The following is a 21,412-nucleotide window of genomic DNA, read 5'->3' as shown; positions in this document are numbered from 1 at the left end:
AGCAGGGAGTCCCAGAAGTCCTATTGTGAAGTACCCGAGAACTGGTGAATGACTGGTGGGTAAAGGAGCTGTGGAAGCAGACAGTCCAGCCAGGTTAGTCTGGCAACAGCTGGGGGGACCCGGCCAAAGGCGGCCGTCTCCCTAGGGCGCAGGTGCTCACTAAGAACGATTTCTGGAATCGTCCGCCCAGTTCCAGCCGTTCAGACAGCAGATATCTCTTTTGTAGTAATTTAAGAGTCTGCGGTATTCTGCTGCCATAGTGGTCTGCAGCGTTAGTCAAAGCAATTCTGCCTCGGCTCAAGTCTAATTAAGGGTACCTCTTGCGTAAAGTGAGTTAAATTCAGTAGTCACAGCCCAGACCCCATGGAAAATAGTCTAATTCAACTACAGTAATACAGTGTAATATAAATATAAGGGAATACAAAACCATATAATTTAATTTGACATGACTGGCAGTTTTTTGCTTAAGTCAGTGAAAATGAACAAGTACAAACAATGAACTTCCTTTTTTACTTCGATCTTTGATGGTTAGTGTAATGGGAGGGTGGTTTCAGAATGACTTTGCACGGCAGCAACCTAAACACATGCATTGACAAGATGCAAAGTTCAAATTCTCTCTTGAAAAATACGTATATTTATAATTTTTAAATTTCTTAGATAGCTGCAGTAAATTGAATTAATTTAAAATATGCTCTGGACTCTTCCACATCTGTCCTGTGTGCTCAAAGGGCGGAAACAACTCCACATGGAGAGCCCAGGAGAGCCATAGCATCAACCAGCTTTTTTAGCCAAGACTCTTTCCTACCCCTACCGCAGCCTTAGAATCATAGAATCATTAAGGTTGGAAAAGACCCTTAAGATCATCGAGCCCAACCATTAACCTATCACTGCCAAGTCCATCACTATACCATGTCCTCGAGCACCACATCTATCCGTTCTTTAAATACCTCTAGGGATGGAGACTCAACCACTTCCCTGGGCAGCCTGTTCCAATGCTTGACCACCCTTTTGGTGAAGAAGTTTTTCCTAATATCTAACCTAAACCTCCCCTGGCGCAGCTTGAGGCCGTTTCTTCTCGTCCCATCACTCGTTACTAGGGAGAAGAGACCAACCCCCACCTTGCTACACCCTCCGTTCAGGTAGTTGTAGAGAGCCTTGTACCTTACCCCCAGGTAAAGCCCTGGCCCCTTCCCAGGCCGGGGAGAGCACCGGTAACCGCACTGCTGCTACCGAAATCGTCTCTCAGCATGGCGGGATGCCGCAGAGCTTTCAGCACCCAGGGCCCACTTGCTGCATCCCGCCATCACTGCCACCAGCAGTTGTGACACCACTGAAACCCTTCACAGGGGACAAAAAAAGGCTCAATGTTTGGGGTTTTTTCCCTCCCCCCGTAAGTTCGTAGTGCTACAGTCACTGGGGGACACAGCACCTGGAAAACCCTTATGGCGGGATTGGGAAGAGGGGCTCCCAAGGGCCCCTCCTGTCCTGCCCTGCCCTGCGTTTCTGAGGTTCAGGGCCGTTTCCATAAGGACCCAACCCAGACCAGGACCGGGGGTTCCCACACCCCACGCACAGGCAGGGCCAGCGGCCCCGGCAAGCCCCGCTGCGGGCCCAGGCCGCCCCCGCCCGCCGCCCCTCAGGCGCCGGGGCGGCCCCGCGCCCCCTCAGGCTCCCGCCCGGCCGGGCCGGCGCAGGGCGCATGCGCGCGCTGCCCGCGCCTGCGCAGAGACTAACGGTGCGGTAACGGTCCGGTAACGGCTCCGCGGCGCGCGGGCCGCCATGGCGTACTCGACGTGCTGCAGGGTGGCCGTGGTCTCCTGCCTGGTGCTCTGCGTCTCCCTCCTCCTGCCGCGGACCTTCTTCTCTCGGGGCGGCGGGAGGCAGGAGCCCGGGGCTGCGCCGCTCGCAGCGCCCGCGCCGCCCGAGGGTAAGAGGCCGCCGCGGGGCCCCGCCGCCGCCGGCGGCTCCGCTGAGGCGAGGGCGGGTCGCTCCTGGCCGCCGGTCCCCGCCGCCCCGGTACGCCGAGGCCCGCGTTTCGGCTGCTGCGCGGGGGCCGAGCGTAAAATGCGGGGGGCGGCTGAGCGGTGAGCCCGGGGCGGGGCGGGCTGTCTCCGCCGGCCCGGCAGGCGCTGGGCCCGGCCCCGGAGCTCTCGGCCCGCGGCTGTGCCGCTGCCGCCCGGCGGGCTGTGCGTGAGCGGGCCTTGGTTGCACGGCGCGTCTGGAAGGTGCTCGGCAGCCTGGTATGGAAACGTAGCGTAGTTACTCCTTCCCATAAGTGTCAGTCATCTCACTCTCTCATGCTCTCTCCCTAAAGACGTGTGGAGTGTCAAAGGCTGAATTTATTATTCCATCTTTGCTGTAATTTATCTTTTACCTTCAGAAAAGATAGTTTTAAATCGTCCAAATTTCACTTTGTTTTATGTGAGTGGGGTAACAAAGCTACTGAAAAGAGGCATACTCATACCACTTTTTTTTGTGTTGTGATACATCACTTTTTATTTGAAAGCTTCATTATTTTGTTATTTTCTGTACGGAATGCTTTTGTTGTTGCATATGAAATAAAAGTTCATTTGAATCATCTTCATTTAGTTTCCTACTCCAGTATTTTAAACTTGGCTTTCATGCACCAGATTCTCGTAAAAATGTGCCACGTGATGACTCATTTAGACTCAGGTCCTGTCCGTGCAGTCCCTTGAGCTATGTGCTTCTTGCCTGCCCTCCCACTCTGCATGTCCCCTCTTAAGTTCTGGAGGAATGGGTTCATACAAGCATCTCCCATTCTTGTACTCCTATGGCCTTTTCCTGTAGGTTTTTCTCCCCAAGGCGCTTCTCAAAAGCAGCTAGTATCATAGCCCCAGGCCTTGGCAGAGAAAGAGTTTTCCCCAGGGCTGCCCGCAAGCCAGAGGTGAGGCTGATGGAAGTACAGAGCACTCCTGCATTGTGCTGGACGGTGTCCCACAGGGACTTGTGTTCGGTGACTTTATCTTCTGCATCCTTCCAACAGCCTGGTTCTTACGTGACCGTACACTTGAGTGACGCTGATTTCATTTGAGCAGGGTTTTTTAAGGACATTCAGGCTGAAGCTACTGCTGAAACAATGCTGAGGGTGAACTGAAATGTATGACTTCTATAGTATGGCTACCTTTCCATTGTTGCTGTGTATATTCTTGGTCTTTAAGAACATGAATATATGTTCATCAGCACTGTAGATCTACAAGTTTAGAGTTTCATTCCATAATCTCTAACACTGAAAAGCTGAATGGTAGCTGATTTTTTTGATGGCACATCAAGAGCAGTACTGCGAGGGCATGATGCTGGGTGCCGCAAAGGCGCAGCAGGCAGCACAGGGGCTCGGTGAGGACTGTGGAGTCACCTGCTGGAAGCAGAGATGGGAACAGATGCTCTGAGAGGTGGTACCTGTCTCTCCGTTAACTTCTGCCCATGTGCAGCTCCTGACTGATCCCACAGTGATACCAGGTGATGGAGTTTGACAAACTGTTCTCCCACAGCAGTGCAATCTTGGGCAGTTGTTAGTTCATGTTCTGGTGCTTCTTTCTTTGGCTGCAGGATGGACTGGATTGAATTGATCTGACATAAAAATTAGCTTAAAAAAAAAACCAAACAAAAAACTTGCCCCCAAATTGCTTTCAGTGATATCTGTCTGATGGATGACGTTCATACCTGTTCTAGCACAGCCTGCTTTAAGCAGTGCTGTCATAAGCTGACTAATCACAGCCACAGTTAAATGTTTAAAATAGGTAACATAAATACTCTTTCCGTCATCAGTAGGTAGCATAAATACTCTTTCCATCACCCTGCAGGAGATCATGGGACAGCACGAGCTGGTGTCTGCCTGGTGCAGAGTGAACGCTCGGCATGCTCCTCTGTTGCACCCCAGCACCTGTCTTTGGCCGAGGATGTAATACCTCACCTCAGCTGATCCGTTTCAGATGAGGATTTATAGTCCATATTTTCAACTTGATAGCAAGAATTTCATTACACCTGCTCTGTAGACCAAACTTTATTTCACCTGAATTTATTTTTTTATTGGAAGAATAAATCTTGATTGAACAGTTCAATTCATATCTCTGTCATTAGTTGTCCTCTTCAGTGAACTGGTAACTGCAGTTACCTGATGAAAGTTTCAGGGACTTGAAGTAATCATGTCATTCTTGAAGTTAATAAAATGCTTATTGTAGTCTTGGGGGCAAAATGCCTCTGAATAAAACATTCTTAAAGTTTACTACCATTTGTTAGAACTCAGCGTTACCAAAGGCTTTTTATCGAAACAGGCTTTAAGCATGGGAATGCTTTTCTCTAATAAAGCCATTTTCAGAGGTCTCTTTTAGGAAAATGGTGAGCACAGTACTATAGAAGTTAATATTATCTTTCAGACAGGAAGGTTGTTCTTTTTCATAGTAATAGTTCATGTATATGAAAGAACTTATTTAAAGCACTTACTGTGAATGTATCACATTTCTAGTTTACTTCATGGACGGGTGTTAAATTTTTTTTTTTTTACATCTTTTGCAAAGGGGGAAAAAAGAGCTACTACCAGTTTAAAAAGTGCTTTGAAGTCTAGTGTTCATAAATATATGCCATGGATTTTATAAAACTACTCTCTAAGTTGGTAGTTTAAGAAAAACCTTACAGCTCCATGGCAATAGGTATATAGTCTGTCTGCATTCTTATGAAGAATAAAGTGGCATCAGCTTTACAAGAAAAATACATGACTGTTCAGGTGACACCTCTGCCTAGCTTGGATTTGTGCAATGCACACATCAGTTGCCTGCAGGTGTCCTTACTTAAGAAAATTAAGTTATTTCCATTTTGGGTTGTTTTTGTGTTTTGCTTTTTAACCTCCACCTGCAGTATTTAATAAAAAATCTTGAGGCATTTGACTGTATCCATTAAAAACACCTGTGCAGTGGTTTAAAATAAGAATTTTGAAATTGTCATTCCTTCTAACCTTTTTTGGGTAGTTTTCTAAAGTTGTGTTGTTGGGAACGCAGCTAGAGCTATTTTGTAAATATCAGTAAAAGAGCAAGAACTAAATGAATGCATACTGTTTGTCCAGTTCATCTTGTTGTTACACTGTCTGCCAGAATTGGAAGTATTTACAAAAAGATTTAGAAGAGAAAAATATTACACTGCACGTGTAAAAAAAATCTAAAACATGGGTCTTGTGATAGTGTATAATACTGAAGTAGAGAGTGGCCTCAACAATGAACTGAACATGAACTTGTAGTGTTATGAAAAGGATTAATTACTTGGGCTTTCTGTGGGCAGAGGTATTGGGGAAATTAGAGGGTGTTAAAGAATAGCATCAGGAATGATATAGTGGCTTGAAAGAGAATTTGGATTAAATGTCAAGAAAACAGTCTCTTTATAGATTATTCTAAGCTATTATACTAAATGTGGAAGCTATGCAAGAAAACCTAGGAGGACACTTTCAGTCTAGAGAAGATCAATTTACTTTATCATGGAGTCCATGTGTCTTTCTGTGTGTTCCCACTTGCAGCTTTAGAACCCTTTGGCCAATTCATCTCACTGGACGCAGAGAGAGAGAAAATAAATGTTTTATGAAAACAAAACTGCTGAGGGGCTAAAGATTGATTCCAGTGTCCTGAGAAGGCTTCAGTACGAATGCCTCTTTATTGGCATCTACCAGAGAAGGAAGTCTTGCATATCCTACTTAGCAAAAGCTTTGCTTAGTGCACACGTCTTCTTTAAATATCAAGTCCAACAGAGCAGGGGAGAAAAACATACAAAACGCTGAGTTCTGATTCTCACAGAGCATATTTCATTTCTGATCCCTGTGACTGAAAAAGCGGTGGTTTTCTTTTTCACTCACTATGATGAAAATTTTACCAGGAAAATGTAAATGTCACCTAAGCACCCCTAAACGTGGGAGTTAGTTAGAGTACAGTGTGAAGATAGGTTTGAGGACTGGAATTTGCGTTGCTGAGGCAGGAGGGTAGTTCTGTATCCCACTGTGACATGTTTTTTCAGTTAAAGCTTTTGCAAAACGTCTAGCTGGCTTGTTCTTGGGCTATATTTTTTTGTTTCGTTGGTTTTGCATGCACAGGAAGGAATAGTAAATGTCTTACTTGGAAAAAACACACTTAATCTTAGCATCTCTAAACCAAAATAGTGTAACCATGGGTTTGGGATGGAAACGAAGAAAAAAAGCAGAGCGCCTACTGCAGAGCATGAGCAGAACTGTGGCTGCTGTCCTCCTGAGGAGCAGCTTGGTTGAGATTTGAGGAGCTATGAGAACAGCGTTCTCTGCTTTGCTGTCAGCTTGGACAAGTCACACGCACTTCCCAGACTGTCATTTCCCATCTCTAACCCTCCTCCTATGCTTCCTGGGGTCTGAAGAACATGCACATTTTATAAATGAAGTCATGTATCGTAAACCTCCTGATGAATGGAGTGCAAGCTGAACATAGCAACAGCCCATAGGTACTTCCTGTATGTCAAACTTTATTTTTTTATTATATGCGTATATATGTATCCCAGCATTTTACAGCTGGTCAGATGTTGCAGAAAGACATATTATCTAGACTAAGAGTTGCTGAATCGTACAATAACTTAAGTCTAAATAATTGTATAAATAGTCAAGTTGGTCTCAGTAGCAACTCCTAAACCCCATTAGGTAGAACACAAAAGAGCTTTCTTGGAAAAAAGACACTTGGATGGTCTGAATATTATCAGCTGGTTGGCTGTTGTATTAGATGTGCTATAAATATACTTTCTAAGATTTGCTTTTTCCAGTTGAGTGTTAATATTATTAAAAGATTAAAAAAACACAGTACTTCTAATGTGATGCTGCTATTAAGGACTTCATCTACATTCAAAAACCCACAGTCTCTTAAACAACACAAACATTAGCTGGGGCATAATTTCGTTTCTGGACTTAAAGTTATGGAAGGGACAGGATTAGACAAAACATGCTCTGCTTGCCCTGTAGCTGGTTTGCAAAGTTGATTTGAAGCATTAAACTGACAAATTATTAAATATCTTGGGTAAACCTTAGGTAAAAAGATTGCAAAGGCAGGTAGGGTGTATTCGGAGGAGTTACGACGTGCAGCATGACGTCAGGTCTGCGTAAAGGCAGCCCTCAGGCTGTCGCAGGGGAGCTGAGAAACCTTTCAAAAGGAGAGCAGCACTGTGGCACCTTTTACAGCTAAATGGAGGTTGATGCTCTTCCCACAGCATTGAAAATGTCCTGTTGAAGTACTCACTATCAGCACTGGCAACTGGATGGTGCAGCAAAGAAGGACCCAACACACGCCCTTCTGTGCTTGCGTAGAAATGTCACTTGTTTTCATTGATGGAGAGTATGTCGTTGTCTCCATTTGAAAGTGGTTTGCTTTATCCGTGGAAATGTGGAATCCAGTCACATCACCTACCGGTGTGCTAGGGTGTTGGGTTTTTTAATAGCATGAGGTATGTTGTTTAATTGATAGTGGCATCCAAATCACTAGGCATTTCCATTTATGTAGTGTGTATTTGGCAGCTTTTTGCATACGGTGCTCAAGTTGCCTGTGCTGTCAATTTCCGCTATAATTTGCATGGGTTCTTCACAATAAAAAGCTATGGAATATAATAGATTTTTTTTTTTAAAAATAAGGAAATCATTATAAAAGTTTAAAAATCAACAGGGAAGATTTACAACTAGGCGCCATGAAATTCCCCTTTGAAATTATTTTGATAATGAAATGACTAGTGCGTGTGTGCCTTTGGCCTGATTATCTTTAATTGAGTTGAACCTTTTAAAGCACAAAGGAGGCCTTGTGGAAAATTTAGAAAACTATTCCCTTTAAATACAGTTTCACCTTTGTCAGTTATTTTCTGCTTTCTCTTTTTTTAAATGAAGAATATTTGCATGGGTATGAGATGTTTCGCAAAGGTTTATCTACCCTGCTGTTTCATCCCCACCTCAGTGATACTGCTCACTACACGACATCACACTTGTTTCCCCAGTGACCTACTGCTACAAGGCATTCCTGCTGGAGCAATGGGACTTTCTTGTAAATAAGATGCTATACTTTCCGTCACAGACTTTGAATAATTCACTAAAATTAAAGTGCATGATAACAGCTTCCTCAAAGATAAGCCTGAGCTAATCTCAAAGAGGTTTTGTTCAGTAGTGGTATACCTGGGCAGTTTCACTAAAGCCTACAGCACCCAACACCTGAAAGACAAGCATGGTTTTAATGGTAGAACTTCACGAATTATTGATATCACTTCCTAATATGTATTTACTGTAATTTTCTGTGCTCAGGAATTTAGCTGCCTATGATGGTGTGTCCTAGCAAGAGCAAATGTTAATTTAATCTAATTTTCTCTTGTCTTGCTCCTCTTAAAAATATTTGCAGCTGGGTACTTGTGGAAGTAAAGTTAGTTATTTTCGGTGCTATTTCAAACCTGTTTTGTGTTTTCTTTATGCAAGTGCATACAGCCTGCCCCAGCGCCAGTGACCGGTGTCCAGGCTGCCTGGCTTTCCTGCTGCGTGTGCCAGGGAGGAGGAGTTTTGCAGCCGGCATTGGGGGGTGAGCTGCAGCCTGGCCTGGCGTTCCCCTTCTCTGGTGCTTCCATCTAATGCCTCCTGCCACCAGACTCGGTGACGGAGTAGCTGAGTAATTCCGTTCAGTCCCAAACAGTGGAAGGGAGTGCAGGGGCAAGTCCAGGCTGGATATGGAGATAGAGAGCAGGATGTTGAGTACACGGAGGTGTAAAATAGTGAATTCAAAACTGTTGAATTGATGGCAGCAAGAAAATAGAATAATGCATGAGCTTAGATTTATTGAGATTGTCGTGCCTTTCAGTTGAATGAAATCATCCACGGCACCATTTCAGGCTCTCTGCAGTCTTACTCTAGCATCCATGCATCCATTTATGCTCACCCCCCTTTCTTGTTTTAAATTCTCTCTGCCTCTCTCAAAGCTAGAAACCGTTTTTCCCCTCTAAAATGCTGAAGACCATATGTCCCAAGCTATATTCAATCTCCTCTCTGACATTGTTTTACCCAACACCTTTTTAAGGAGAACAGTTTGAGGTGCCATCACTTTTCTTTAGCTTTCATTACTCTTTTGGTAAAATCAGGTAAAATACTACTTCTTATGATAATAGCCAAAAATCCATACTGGGCGAACACTGCAGTTGTCTATCAGGATGCTAGATGGGTAGTGGTTTATACATTAGCATGCCTTTGCATAATATTAAAAGATCAAGCTCACAGCAGAAGACTGATGGTTGGGATTTTTTTGAGCAGAGAACCAGAAGTAAGTATTCGGGTTTTCATCCTGTTAGGAATGCTGCTTCATAGGGTCTTTGGGCAAGTATATAACTGTTAAACTCCATGTTTTGTTAATTGCCATGCCAGCTTTTTCTCTTCTTAAAATCAAGAGAATAATTGTGCATACCTAACTCCTAGCACTGCATATAGTAAGTGACTGAGGGTTGAGCTTACAGACTTAGTACTTACAGTCCAACAAGTTACTTTATTCATCAGTGGTGGTGCATTTAAAAGTAGAGAAAAGAGGTCAGCCACACCTGCTGCAGTTTTAGGCTGCATGAAAAAGGGTGAAAAGTAATAGAAGAAAAATAATCGTTGTGTGTTTTTTTGCAGGGAAGCTTGGTCGCTTTCCACCGAGGATGCATTACCAGGCCACTCCCGACAGCCGAGCTGCCCCTCATTTTCCAAGGTCTCACCTTGCTGAAGCAGTTGCCAAAGCCAAGGCAGGTGGAGGTGGTGGTGGAAGCACTGGTGGAACTGGGAGAGGTCTTGTGGGGCAGATTATCCCTATATATGGATTTGGCATCTTCTTATATATCCTGTACATTTTATTTAAGGTAAGACCAACATAAATTAAAAAGTCAGGGAAATAACAACTAAAAAAACCCCCAAACAGAAACGATAGTCCCATATCTGTACCTGGTTCCATTTCAACCTTGCTCAAAAAAAAATGCTTATGCTGGACCTGTGACTGGTGGTTGAAAGATTGGTGTATCCTGTGGTTTTTGCTGTTGCAAAGACTGTAGCTAAGAATGCAGGGATGGGTTGCTGAAATCCTGTATTGGCCTCTGACCTCTTACAATTTTTTTAAGGATTTTTTTTCCCCCCTGGAAAATGTGTATGTCTAGAACAATGTTAGATTAATTTTGAATATACACATAGTATTCTTTTCTATTATGTGTGACCACATATTATATATACTGTATATGTCATGTATTGTGTTATGCATTTAAAGTGGGAGAGAGAAAGTACAATTATTGCATACCTTCTGGAAAAAAAGCACCACATTTTTGGAGAATGGAAGTTTGTAAGGTTGTATTGACCATGCTGGAACTACCTCAGCTGAGGAACTGGTTGAAAGCTAGTTTAAAAAAGCACAGCCCAAATTCCCCTCAAGTGTTTCACCCGTGATTTGAACTTCTCATGGCTTTTTCTTATGCAGATGTGACTTGCATCTAGGTGATGACAGTCAGCTGCATGGGAGGAGGGAGAAGTGGACTTGTGGAAATGTTTTTTCCTTTGAGTGGATGCTGAATCTGGACCATGCAGTGTCCAAACAGTTGAGCCTGCTCTGGATAGGCAAGAGGCAAGACCGAGGTGAATTGGGTGAGCTGGTCAAACACAGAGAAGACGAAAGAAATAGATAGCCTGCAGCTTCTGTATAGAGCCAGCCAGTAACTTTGCTGCAGGTACGAAGTTAGTAAGGAAAACATTGCAAGAGGGACAAGTTGGGTCACATATAATTCCTTCAGAACCTGTCCTTTATTTCACAATTATTGCCCAATTTTCCCTCCTATACGCAGAAGAATTACGGGATCAGGCTGGAACAGATAAATATTCTAAAATGAAAAAGTTCTTTTTGATGAGTTATAGTTTCACTATGCTTAAAAATATCATTTGTTCCAAGTGCCTTTTAGGAGTTTTCAGCTGGCAAGATCTCCCAGGCATCTTTCATGGTTGTCTGTTTTTGCTGCTGGGCATGCTTTTCTGTGGTTACTTTCTGGCATATTTTAGTTTTCTATCCTTTTTCTATTGCCTTTGGGGCTTATATATTACTATTGCTGTAACTCATAGAAGGGTTGTCTTTTTTCACTCATCAGCTGGCTTCCAAGGGAAAAACTATTGCTGGAGAGCGGAAATGCCCTACTGCTGCGCCTGGAAACATGAAGAGGAAAATCAGTGAGTATGACTTCAGAGTTGTATCTGTGTAACTGTTGACTCTGTAGACTCACGGTCCAACTGGGTTCTTCAAATTCTGGGCACACTGTAAAGCTGCTGTTCCCCCTGTAAAGAACAAGCCGAAGCTTCTGTGTTGGAATGAGCAAGAGTTAAAGTGAATTACTGCACCGTCACTTTCTAATCTCATTCAGCTAATGAGACTCTGCGATAGTAGCCTGATCCCGAGCTCCCCTGGAAGCAATGGCTTTTCATGAGGTTCACTGAATTAACTGTATGGATTTGCTGAAAAGCTATGTAGCTAATGATTAAAAATGGATAATAGGATGTCCATCTATAATTATTCTATAATCCGTAATGTTCTAGTAATAGTATATAAAGATATTATTAAAAGCTACCTTCATTTTTTTGAATTTGTGAATTCTTAGCCATCACCAGGCACTTCCCTACTTTTTCCCTTCGTTTTTTGCAAAAACTTTCAAGTTTTGATGAGAAAGGAAACAGTATTCTGAAATGTTATTGTGATTTTACCTAAACATCGGTGGGATAGATGCAACTATTTGTAGACATTTATTAGTTAAATTAATAAGCTTACTATTGAAGATTGGATGAGTAGTTACCATAACAGTATTTAAATGTGTTGTGTTTAGCTGGCTAAATTGTAATAGGAAAGAAGAGTACTTGGGGCTTTATAGAAAGTGCTAGCAGTAAGGTAATTCTCTTAACATAGCTGTAATTATCTTGACATTAATGCGTATATTAGGAATACCTAATGTACTCAGTGCTGTAGATTGTATTTTCAGTGCACTTGTACTGCATCGTGCCTGGCAATTTTGTGCAATTTATTAGCAATGGTAATTGTGTTTTTTTCTCTAATGCTTGGTAAGAGAAACTAACTTTGCAGTAAGTTAAATATTTACCGTCATTATAACTCAAAGAACTACTGATGAAACTTACTCTCCCTTTTTCTAGAGCTCTTCATTAGTATTCCTAAAGCGTTCATTGCAAGCTGTAGCAGAGCAGGGGACAAGTCACTGGACTAGGAACCACTTACATAGTGACTTGGAGGGAGTAACATCCTTTCTCTTTGCCAATTTCCCTTCCCCTATTTTTAAAGTCTCAGACATGCAAAATAATGACATCAGTGATGCATTAAGTAATGACATTCTCTGCAGAATGGAGGTCTTCCCAAAAGCAGGACGTTTGTGGATGGCTTTCTCCATACTTACTATGTCAGAGTTCCGTTGTGCCTTTGTGCTGCTTAAATGGGTGTGCCTGTAGAAGCTGAACTAACTAACCCAGGCTGGTTTCATTTTGTTCTGCAGTTGTGAACAATGAAGTCTCGGCTATAGGATTTTGAGCATGAGCTACAAAGGCCAAACAAGGAGCTCAAGCATTTCTGTTGACAGCCATGCTGTTGCATCTTCACTGTTAACACTTTTTGGCTAAATTAAAGCCAGTATGGGTGTTCCTGCATGTATGCATGTGTGTCTACTATTGTACTATGGGCACATTTTTTGAAAAACGTGCAGCCGTGGACATACTGTGCTTTGCTCCCCAGACAGACACCATGTGGCTAGTGTTGCTCATCCTGGTAAGCCTGGCAGACTGTTAGCACTCACTGGCTACCCTGGCACCCCTGTGCAGGGTTAGATGCCATCAAGCCCATGAACTTTATTCTCTCTGATAAAGCTGTGGTTTCTCAAACCTTAGACTCATTAGAAAATGCTCAAGTGACCTTTTGTCTCTGTTCCCAAGTACTTAATTCCATGAGAACTATTAATTCTGCAGTAGACAGCAAAACACTATGGTTTCCTTAGGGAAAAAAAAATGGTATTTTCTTTTCCCTCACTTCAATCGCGAGGGCATTTGCAGTGGCCCGCTCACTCTGCTTATTAGGAGGTTGCTCGGGAACCTTTGAAAGAAGGTGCTTTCTGTGTGTCCCATTACCATTGGCAATAGTCTTCACATTCTTATACCAGGAAAAGTAGGTAGAACTCTTTAAGCTGCATGTTTTAGTTTCCTCACAGCCAGTTTGGTTTGGTACAGCATATGCTACCTGTGATAATGGGACAGGGATACATTTTCAAAGCTCCTACTGACAGATCTTGGGATATTTTTTGTTTTACAGCTGACTATCAGCTCACTCAACTCCAGGAAAAACTGAGAGAGACAGAAGAAGCTATGGAAAAATTAATCAACAGAGTAGGACCTAACTATGACAGGTATGCTTCAAATTACAGCATTTTAAGGAGAGATTCTGCTCTGATTAGAAATTAAACTTTCTTACATTGGCTATATTAAAATAGCATTTTTATTACTACTTCAAATTGTAGAAATTTGATTTTACACATCACACTTTTTGTTCTGCAGTTTTTCTCTTTTCAGCGTCTATATTTAAAATAAATCATTTTTTCCAACTTCATTTTCCTTAAACAGAAAAGCAACTCTCCCTACCCTCCCCCTTTGTGTTGTGTGTTATTTGGAAGATAATGACAGGTATGTGTAAACAGAAAATAAAACATCTACATTTAAAGCATATAAAACAAACAGTCTTACGTGCCCAAAGTAGTATTCTGAATGATTCCTAAGAGACCCACTTGTTTTATGCTATTTTCCAGTTCTATGGATTATTTTTCTAAATAGAAATGCTATTATAATCTATGTAAATGCCTGTTAGAATATCCATAAAATATTTCTTTAAGGGCAGAATTGTATAATAATCTGATTCCATAACTTAGTTCTACCCTGTAGCCAGTAAATCCATGCATTTGCTTCTAAATATGAAAGAAGAAAAGAGTTGTAAAATCAGGATTTAAAAATTTATTATGTTTATTAATGTTTGCTATAAATCTGAGATCACTATTGTACATTATAAAGAAACACTGGAAACAAGTCTATGTTTTTCATAAGGAGCGTAACAACACATTAATAGGACAATGCATAACTGCAGTGTTTGAAAATTTAAATACCATGAATATTAAGGTGATGTTTGCAAGCAAAAAAGATAGCTGTTCAGGCTGTAACGCATGTTAATTTTGTCTGGATCAGTCAATGCCTGTTTTAACACATTCTGTAGGAACAATTCTGTGCCAAACTTGCACGTTATGTTAATTTATGCTTCAAACCGCATTCTCTTTGAGCATGTAGTTTTGCCTACTTTGCACCGTGCCCTGTATTGCGGCTGCACTCGTCTCAGGAAGACGAGGTGCCAGACTTGCCTGTGTTAGGCCAGGTTCCAGCAGGAGAACCCCTAAGCAGCCCTGGTTTTGTTAGTGAAACAGAAGGACGCTATTTTGACTATTACTCATCTCTGTTTTGGAGAGCTAACACAATGCTCTACGCATACCTTTAAGCAGCCAGAAATAGGCTATGAGCTGCCCAGATATTGTGCTGACTCTCAGGGTAGGATATTTTTTACTGTGAAAATGGGTTTAGGGTCTGATCCAGTATTTGTTCCACTCTGTGTTACTGGCTCAGAGCCTTTATTTAGTAGAACTTCCCTGCTTTGTTCAACCGAACTATTTATATAGATGAATCTAAAGGCCTCAGGGGAAATCAGAATCTGAATCTAATAAAGAATTTTGTATGTAGCCTCTTTAAAGAGAAGGGGAAAAGCACCTCTAGATGGAGCAAATATAGCTGTTTTTCAAATACACCCAGACTTTGAAGCTTTCTTAATCTACACTGTGATGCTCATTAAGTTCAGTAATACTGGATGAATGTCTTAAAATAAGATGTATGGTTAGAAAGTGTAATTAGAGCACAGAGTACAGTGCTAGGCTTATTCAATCTGGATGTTGATAGATTTAAATAAAAAGGAAAGAAGAAGAGAGCAAAAATTACTTGAGCTCCATTTATTAATATGCAGTTAAACAGAAATCCTTACAAAAGAAAAGTCAGAGAAAGAAGTACCTGATATCAAATTTGAACTAATGCTGAAAGACCCCAGGTGAGACCATGGCCCATTGTACTAGATATGGGAAAGCAATGCCCAGCCTGCCCAGTGCAGTATTAGTAACCAAACCAAAGGATGTATTTTGCATTGTCACAGAAACCGATGTATCACCACGACACAGTGTTTGTAATAGTGCTGAGGTCTGAGCTCGGGCCTCAGTGTCCTCTCACTATACTTCAGGAGTATTTGCCTCCCAGCTGAACTGCTCCAGGATTCATCCTGGCTTTCTCCTTCTGGTGAAGATTCTTAGAATCCAAAGACATTCTAATTATTTTGTATATTTTCTTCAAAAAAACATTGCTTTTGAAATACGGATGAGTTTGGAAGGACAGCTTATTCTCAGATAATGCTGTGCCATAGAAAGAAATCCTGTTTCAAAGGGATAATATATGCTGTGCTGTGTGATTTTGTACTGCTTTCTTCTGTAGCAAGTGTACGTGGTGGTTTCTTGCTGTGGCTTGTCCTGCTCATTTCTTTTTCTTCCTAAAGCATTTGAGTGAAGTGAGGCTGGAAGACCTCTCAATACTATTAGCTGGTTTTCTCAGATGGGATAGCTAGTATTATCCAGCCCTGTGTTGTAGAAGGTAGGCAGGCAGAAACTTGGATTTGCTTTTTTTTTAATGAGGCTTGAAGACCAACCTCCAAACCAACCAAGGAGACCTCCTTCCAAACCAGCATACCAGTTGGAATTGCTACAGCCTTAAGTACAGAAACCCCCTTGCAGAAATGCAAAACTTTCAAAAAGTACAAGTACAGATACTTTTAATACGGCCTAGCATGCATTAGCAAGGACTAGAAGGAAGGTAAAGAAAGCACGAGGAAGAAAGAACTACCTGGCCGGGTCCTCAGCAACATAACCAAACCTAAACTGAGAGATAGACAGAGATAATTGTTATCATCTAATGCACACACTTAAATGGGTAGTACATAGCACCTAAGGATATAAGGATTCACAGTTCAGAGAAAATCTAGCACTCTTCCCAGCTCTTTTTTCAACAGGTTATAAACTTATATTATACAGTTTTGTAATTTATCATCACATCCTATCACTAAGGGGACCTCAGTATCTCCAGTTTCTAAATGTAGACCTTTATAGTCCAGTATCTCTCAGCAGAGATGAGGAATTCCTTGCGAGGAATTTGATGATTCAGAAATAAAGACTTGATTGATTGCTTGTTATACAGGGCTCTCTGCATCAAAAACATGCATATTGCTTTTTTCCAGGCTTTTAGCAGAGTGTTTCAATGTTGGGGCAGTGATATAATGGGTACAAAAGATCTCCCTAGCCATTCTCACAGATGTCTTTCTTACCTATATTCTTTTCACTGCTGTCTGTAAAATTTGGTATTTTGAAACCACTTTAAATTGAATACTTGTAAATATTTTTCTCAATGGGAGTATGGTACAATACTCTCTTGTAAAAAAAATCTCAGTTATTTCTGGTAATTAGGTAAAAGGCAGAAATAATGCAGCTCGATTACCTGGTTTTAAAGTCCTGTTTACCAGGCTGCCAACTGGAAAAACTTCCCTTTTTACCATAAACTCAGCAAATGTGATACAGAAGAGAGAAAGAAGCTATACGCTGTGGGGTGCCATTTTTGGGCTATAGCTGCATGTTAATAGTGATTATTTTAAGATCATGAAGGAAAAAAATGCCGGTTGACATGTCTGAGATACCATGTTAGCTTATGGATTTTCACTGCAGTCATGATAGCTCTTTCGGAAATATTCTGATCTCAGTGTAAGAATAAGAAACCTTTACTTTACCTGTTAGTGAGCACTTTGGGACTCTATAAAACGTAAGCATTGCCACTATGAAAAGTAATAGCTGTGTTGGAGCTACAAACACAGAGCAAAAATAATGACCTCTTCTTACACTGTAAACCTTTTGCATCTGTTGTCCTCTTAGTATTCATAAGTGCATTATACCCTGGTAAATCTCCCATACGCAGGCAGCCAGATGTCTTCTTATACATTGCCAGCATCCTACAGTAAGTCTTCCTAGAGGCCTTAAATGAAGTAGAAATAGTGCATGGGCTTTGCTTTCTCCCTCTCTGCAGGGAAATTTGTCTTTTAAGCAAGGTGTCTGGAGGAGGAATACTCTGAACTACAGAGACCTTTTGTTGCAATAAGACAGTAGTGCTTTCTAATGAGAGTATCCAGCATATTAGGAATTTTCCTATATGAAATGCCACAGTGATGCAGCTGCATTGATTGATCCTATTATCTGAGCTAGCATATCTCCCCATTGTGCTAAACAGACAGGCCTCTCTGTCTTTATCCAGGTGATATATATTCAAATTACATACACTTTTGTCTATAAAAGGAAGATTAGTTTGGCAGTTCTATTACAGCTTCTGTCAACAGCAGCTAGCTGATGAAACCATTTATTTTTTTGTGCCTCTTAATTCACATCTCAAATTCTACATCTGCATGATGCAGGCTTTTGAGAAGATGCTGTCTCACACCTTTGCTTGTTCTGTGGAACAAACTGCCACCGCAACTTGAGGGGACTCAGTGCAACCTTCGTGTAGCGTTGGGACCGTATCAGCTTTTCAAACTGTGGGGCAAAGTGCCCCTCAGGGGAAGTGCAGAGAAGTGATGTTTAGCCTTGTGATCACAGTTTAATCTGGGTAGCTGCTAATGAAACCAGTGGGCCTGCTCCTGAGCTAAGTTCAGTTACAGGCAACTGTGTGTGCAACTGTGCACAAAATCTAGCCCAGGGTCAGCACTTTGATCGCCATCACACAAACCAGCAGTATGACGCTAATCTCTTTGGCTTTAAACCAGTATGACTCTGCTGCCTTTAGTGGAGTAACTGTCGTGTCACCGTCATTCCCATGTATGTAGAGTAGCACAAAGTACCTATTAAAGTGCTGGTTTAGTCACGACAGTTAGTAAGAGGAAAAACTGAAGATGAATGCTGCAAGTTTTTAAGTATGAGAATTCAGGTATCTGAAACAAGGTTTAGGTAGATACTAATCACCTAAATCCAAAATCATTAATCTGTTTCCAGCTCTCCTCTTCCCATCTCATCCCTAAGATTCACTGAGCAGCTGTCTAATCTTGGAGATTATCTGTCTATCCGATGGTCTGGAGATCACCAGAGATCGTCTGTCTGACCTCACGTACCACCTACAGTTCAGCATTCTGCGCATGCCAGGAGCCACCCTCTCTGAGTAACTAGGGGCAATAGATCCTGCCTAAAACACAGCGAGATTCAAAAGAGCGCCAGAGTAGTGCCTCAGTCCCCTGAGAGGCTTGAACTGGCACTTACTTACACAGAGATCAAACACCTACTCAAGAGCAACTTGAAACTCAAGATGAAACAAGCACAACAGTCAGAACCATTTTCACCCCTAAGTACAGGAAGTGTCTTTCTCATTCTGACCTACGGAGTTAGTAGAGCTCAGATCACCACCCTCCAAATACTTCTTTTTTGTCCATAAGATTTTTAGAAGACTATTTTTTTTCCAGAGAAAATAACATGTAATGACTACATGATCTTATCTGTTGGAAGCATTTTTGTTACTACAGTAAGTAATTGTATTACCTGAGCAGTGGTAATTACTAGAATCAGCAGTGTAGAACCAGTCAAAATTATAGTTTGCTTTTAATCTGATAAAAATCTCAGTCCTCTCCCACTCTCCCTCTGATTGTAAAGGGCAAGTTGAAGTTAAATGTAACACCTTCTTTTCATTTTTAAACCTTCCTTCCTGCTTCTCCCCTCACCTCCCCGCCAGGCAGCATTGTTGACTCTGTATAATAACATGATGATCTGTCCAACTGACAGTTCTTAATGAGGCCTTGCAAATATAATACTGTTAATGGTCATAATTAGGGATCATTAGGCTCTTGAGACTAATGTCTGTGTGAGACATTTTGATCATCCCCACAAGCTGTTTTAAATGTAGCATAGGTTCTGAATTACATTTTCTAATAATGCTTCAAACAAGGTATGGCCCTCTAATTCTCACCTAACACTCTTTTAAAGGCCAGAAATTTCTGTAGTGTCTTTTGTAGCATAACTCTTGCTTGCGTGTCACTTTCATCTTGCTCTCACATTGGTTGTACTTGCCTTCCTTTACCTGTTTAAGTTTGCAGGCTTTCTGGATAAATGGATAAACCTTTATACCAAGCTGAAGTGCAGACCACATGCAGATGTGGAATAGTGATCACACTGCAGCCAGGTTTCTTCAGACTGTGCTGCTGGGAAGGACCAGACAGTTGGGTTCAAACTCTGTTAACAGTTTGTAATGATAGTGGGCTGAATTTTGGTGTCTAATATTTTCTAGCAGGACTCAAAATGTTACAACAGACCAGGAAAAAAGGTTACTTCAGCAACTCCGAGAAATTACTAGAGTTATGAAAGAAGGAAAATTCATAGATGGCATCTCTCCTGAGAAGGAAGCTGAAGAAGCTCCTTACATGGAGGACTGGGAAGGTAAGCAAGAGTCTTTCTTACCATTACCCCAGTGAGAAAAATGGAATAAGGAGTACTTATAGTCTCAGATCCTTTCAACATTTTTTGTTAACTTTATCCTTCCTTTTCAGAAGTCAGTGTTCAAAACTTTGCAAGAGGTGGTTTGTTTTCCCGACCTTAATAGAAAGAAAATAGATTTGGAGGCATCCAGCATCTCCTTTAGTGTAAACACTACACTATCTGCTGCCAAAAGTGGCATATGAATATTCACATATGCTCCATCTGCTGCTGGGTCTTGGCTGCTGTAGGTTTATATCTTTCTCTTGGGCTAGATTTCATGCAAAATCATAAACCCCTTGGAAATCAGAATCAGTATGTTTTGGATAACTTACAGTTTTTACTTTTGATTAGTTGTTCTTTATTTGCTCCCAATGTTGTAAAAGTCAATTCCAGGAAGTCTGTCTTTTAAAAATTCTTTATTTTAATGTCCTTTCCATTCCTTGGTGTTTACTTGTTACATAAATGTGTTTTCAAGATATCCTAGTTGAGCTGCTCACTATCATAATTTTAAATGCAGACTTAATTCCTTGCTCTTTAAGAAGCTTTCAAAAATGATCCAAAACATAAAGCATAAACAGTGGCCTCGAGCTCTGTTTTCATAAGTCAAGTTCATATGATGCATTTTGTACAATGAAAGGCACAAAGTCATTGACATATCTGTTTTTTCGACTTTATAAATAATGCTGTTTATAGCAAAGGTCTTCAAAACATGAATCAGTCAATCTGTAGACAGAAACAAAAAAAATGGATCTATTTAAAGATCTAAGACATGCAATTTTCACCTGTTAGCTCCCATAGCTTTCAGCAAAGCTCAGATATTCACTCCCGAAAGTCAAGGTTGATATCCTGGCTCCCTAAAAATAGGTGGAGTTTTCTCATCATCTCCCAAGAAGTCATGTTTTGCACATTCTTGCCATGGATTTAATACTGTGACATATACATGGCATTAAATAGGTGACAGGCAATGCTAAAAACAACTGTTCTAACAAACAAACTTGTGCATCCATCACTGAACTCAGTACTATCTTTAAATGCTGGTAAAACTTTAAGCTGCATATCACTTTATTCCTAAGGTTATCCAGAAGAGACCTATCCTGTCTATGATAACTCTGATTGCTTCAAGCGCAAACAGGACACAATCCTTGTAGATTACCCTGACCTGAGCCAGCCCTCTGCAGAAGAGCTGGCAGAACGAATGGAGGGCATGGAAGATGAGGAGCATCTGTGCAATGAAACGCTGCTGACCATGGGAAGGGGCAGTCATGATTTAATGCAGAAAAAGGATGAGGTAGCTGGCATCAGTGAAGAGGAGAGGGACCTTCATCACAGCCAGAGCACTGAAGGGTGCTGCTGTTGCTATGAGGATGACGATCCTGCTGTCATAGCAGAGAATGCTGGATTCCACTCTGAGAGCTGCAGCGAAGCAGAAGAGGCAGCCCAAGAGGACCTGTCTGTGGAGTCAGAAAATGAAAATGCAGCACTGAAAAAGCAAAAAGCCAGTGATTCAGATGAAACAGGCACACTGAGAAAGCGCAACACGAAAGGACTTGAGTAATAGGGACAATACTGGATGCTATCTAGATGGTGAAGGTAGAGGTCATAAACTGTTATTCATGTGGTTTTTGTTCCCAGTGAAGACTTCTCTGTGTTCATCTCCTTGTACCAATTTCATTCCCATGGTAAAAATCAGTCACATCATCTACCTGAACTGGAAGCCAATGCTGTTTTTCCTGCAGTCTTCTCATGGCTTACCTTGACATTGCCAACAGTG

General features: G+C 41.6%; 1 protein-coding gene across 1 annotated transcript; it reads left to right on the top strand.

Annotated features, from left to right (window-relative positions):
- Positions 1–1,779: 1,779 nt before the first annotated feature.
- Positions 1,780–21,196, top strand: RIC3 (RIC3 acetylcholine receptor chaperone; the record flags this gene model as incomplete). Its single annotated transcript, XM_082316610.1, has 6 exons — positions 1,780–1,927; positions 9,638–9,861; positions 11,125–11,203; positions 13,332–13,425; positions 19,454–19,602; positions 20,715–21,196. 6 exons carry the CDS (start codon positions 1,780–1,782, stop codon positions 21,194–21,196), a joined length of 1,176 nt encoding a protein of 391 aa, XP_082172736.1.
- Between the last annotated feature and the right edge of the window lie 216 nt (positions 21,197–21,412).

Source organism: Platalea leucorodia (genome assembly GCF_965183815.1).
Source record: "Platalea leucorodia genome assembly, chromosome: 7".
Lineage (NCBI taxonomy): Eukaryota > Metazoa > Chordata > Aves > Pelecaniformes > Threskiornithidae > Platalea > Platalea leucorodia.
This window is presented reverse-complemented; position numbering and strand designations above follow the sequence as displayed.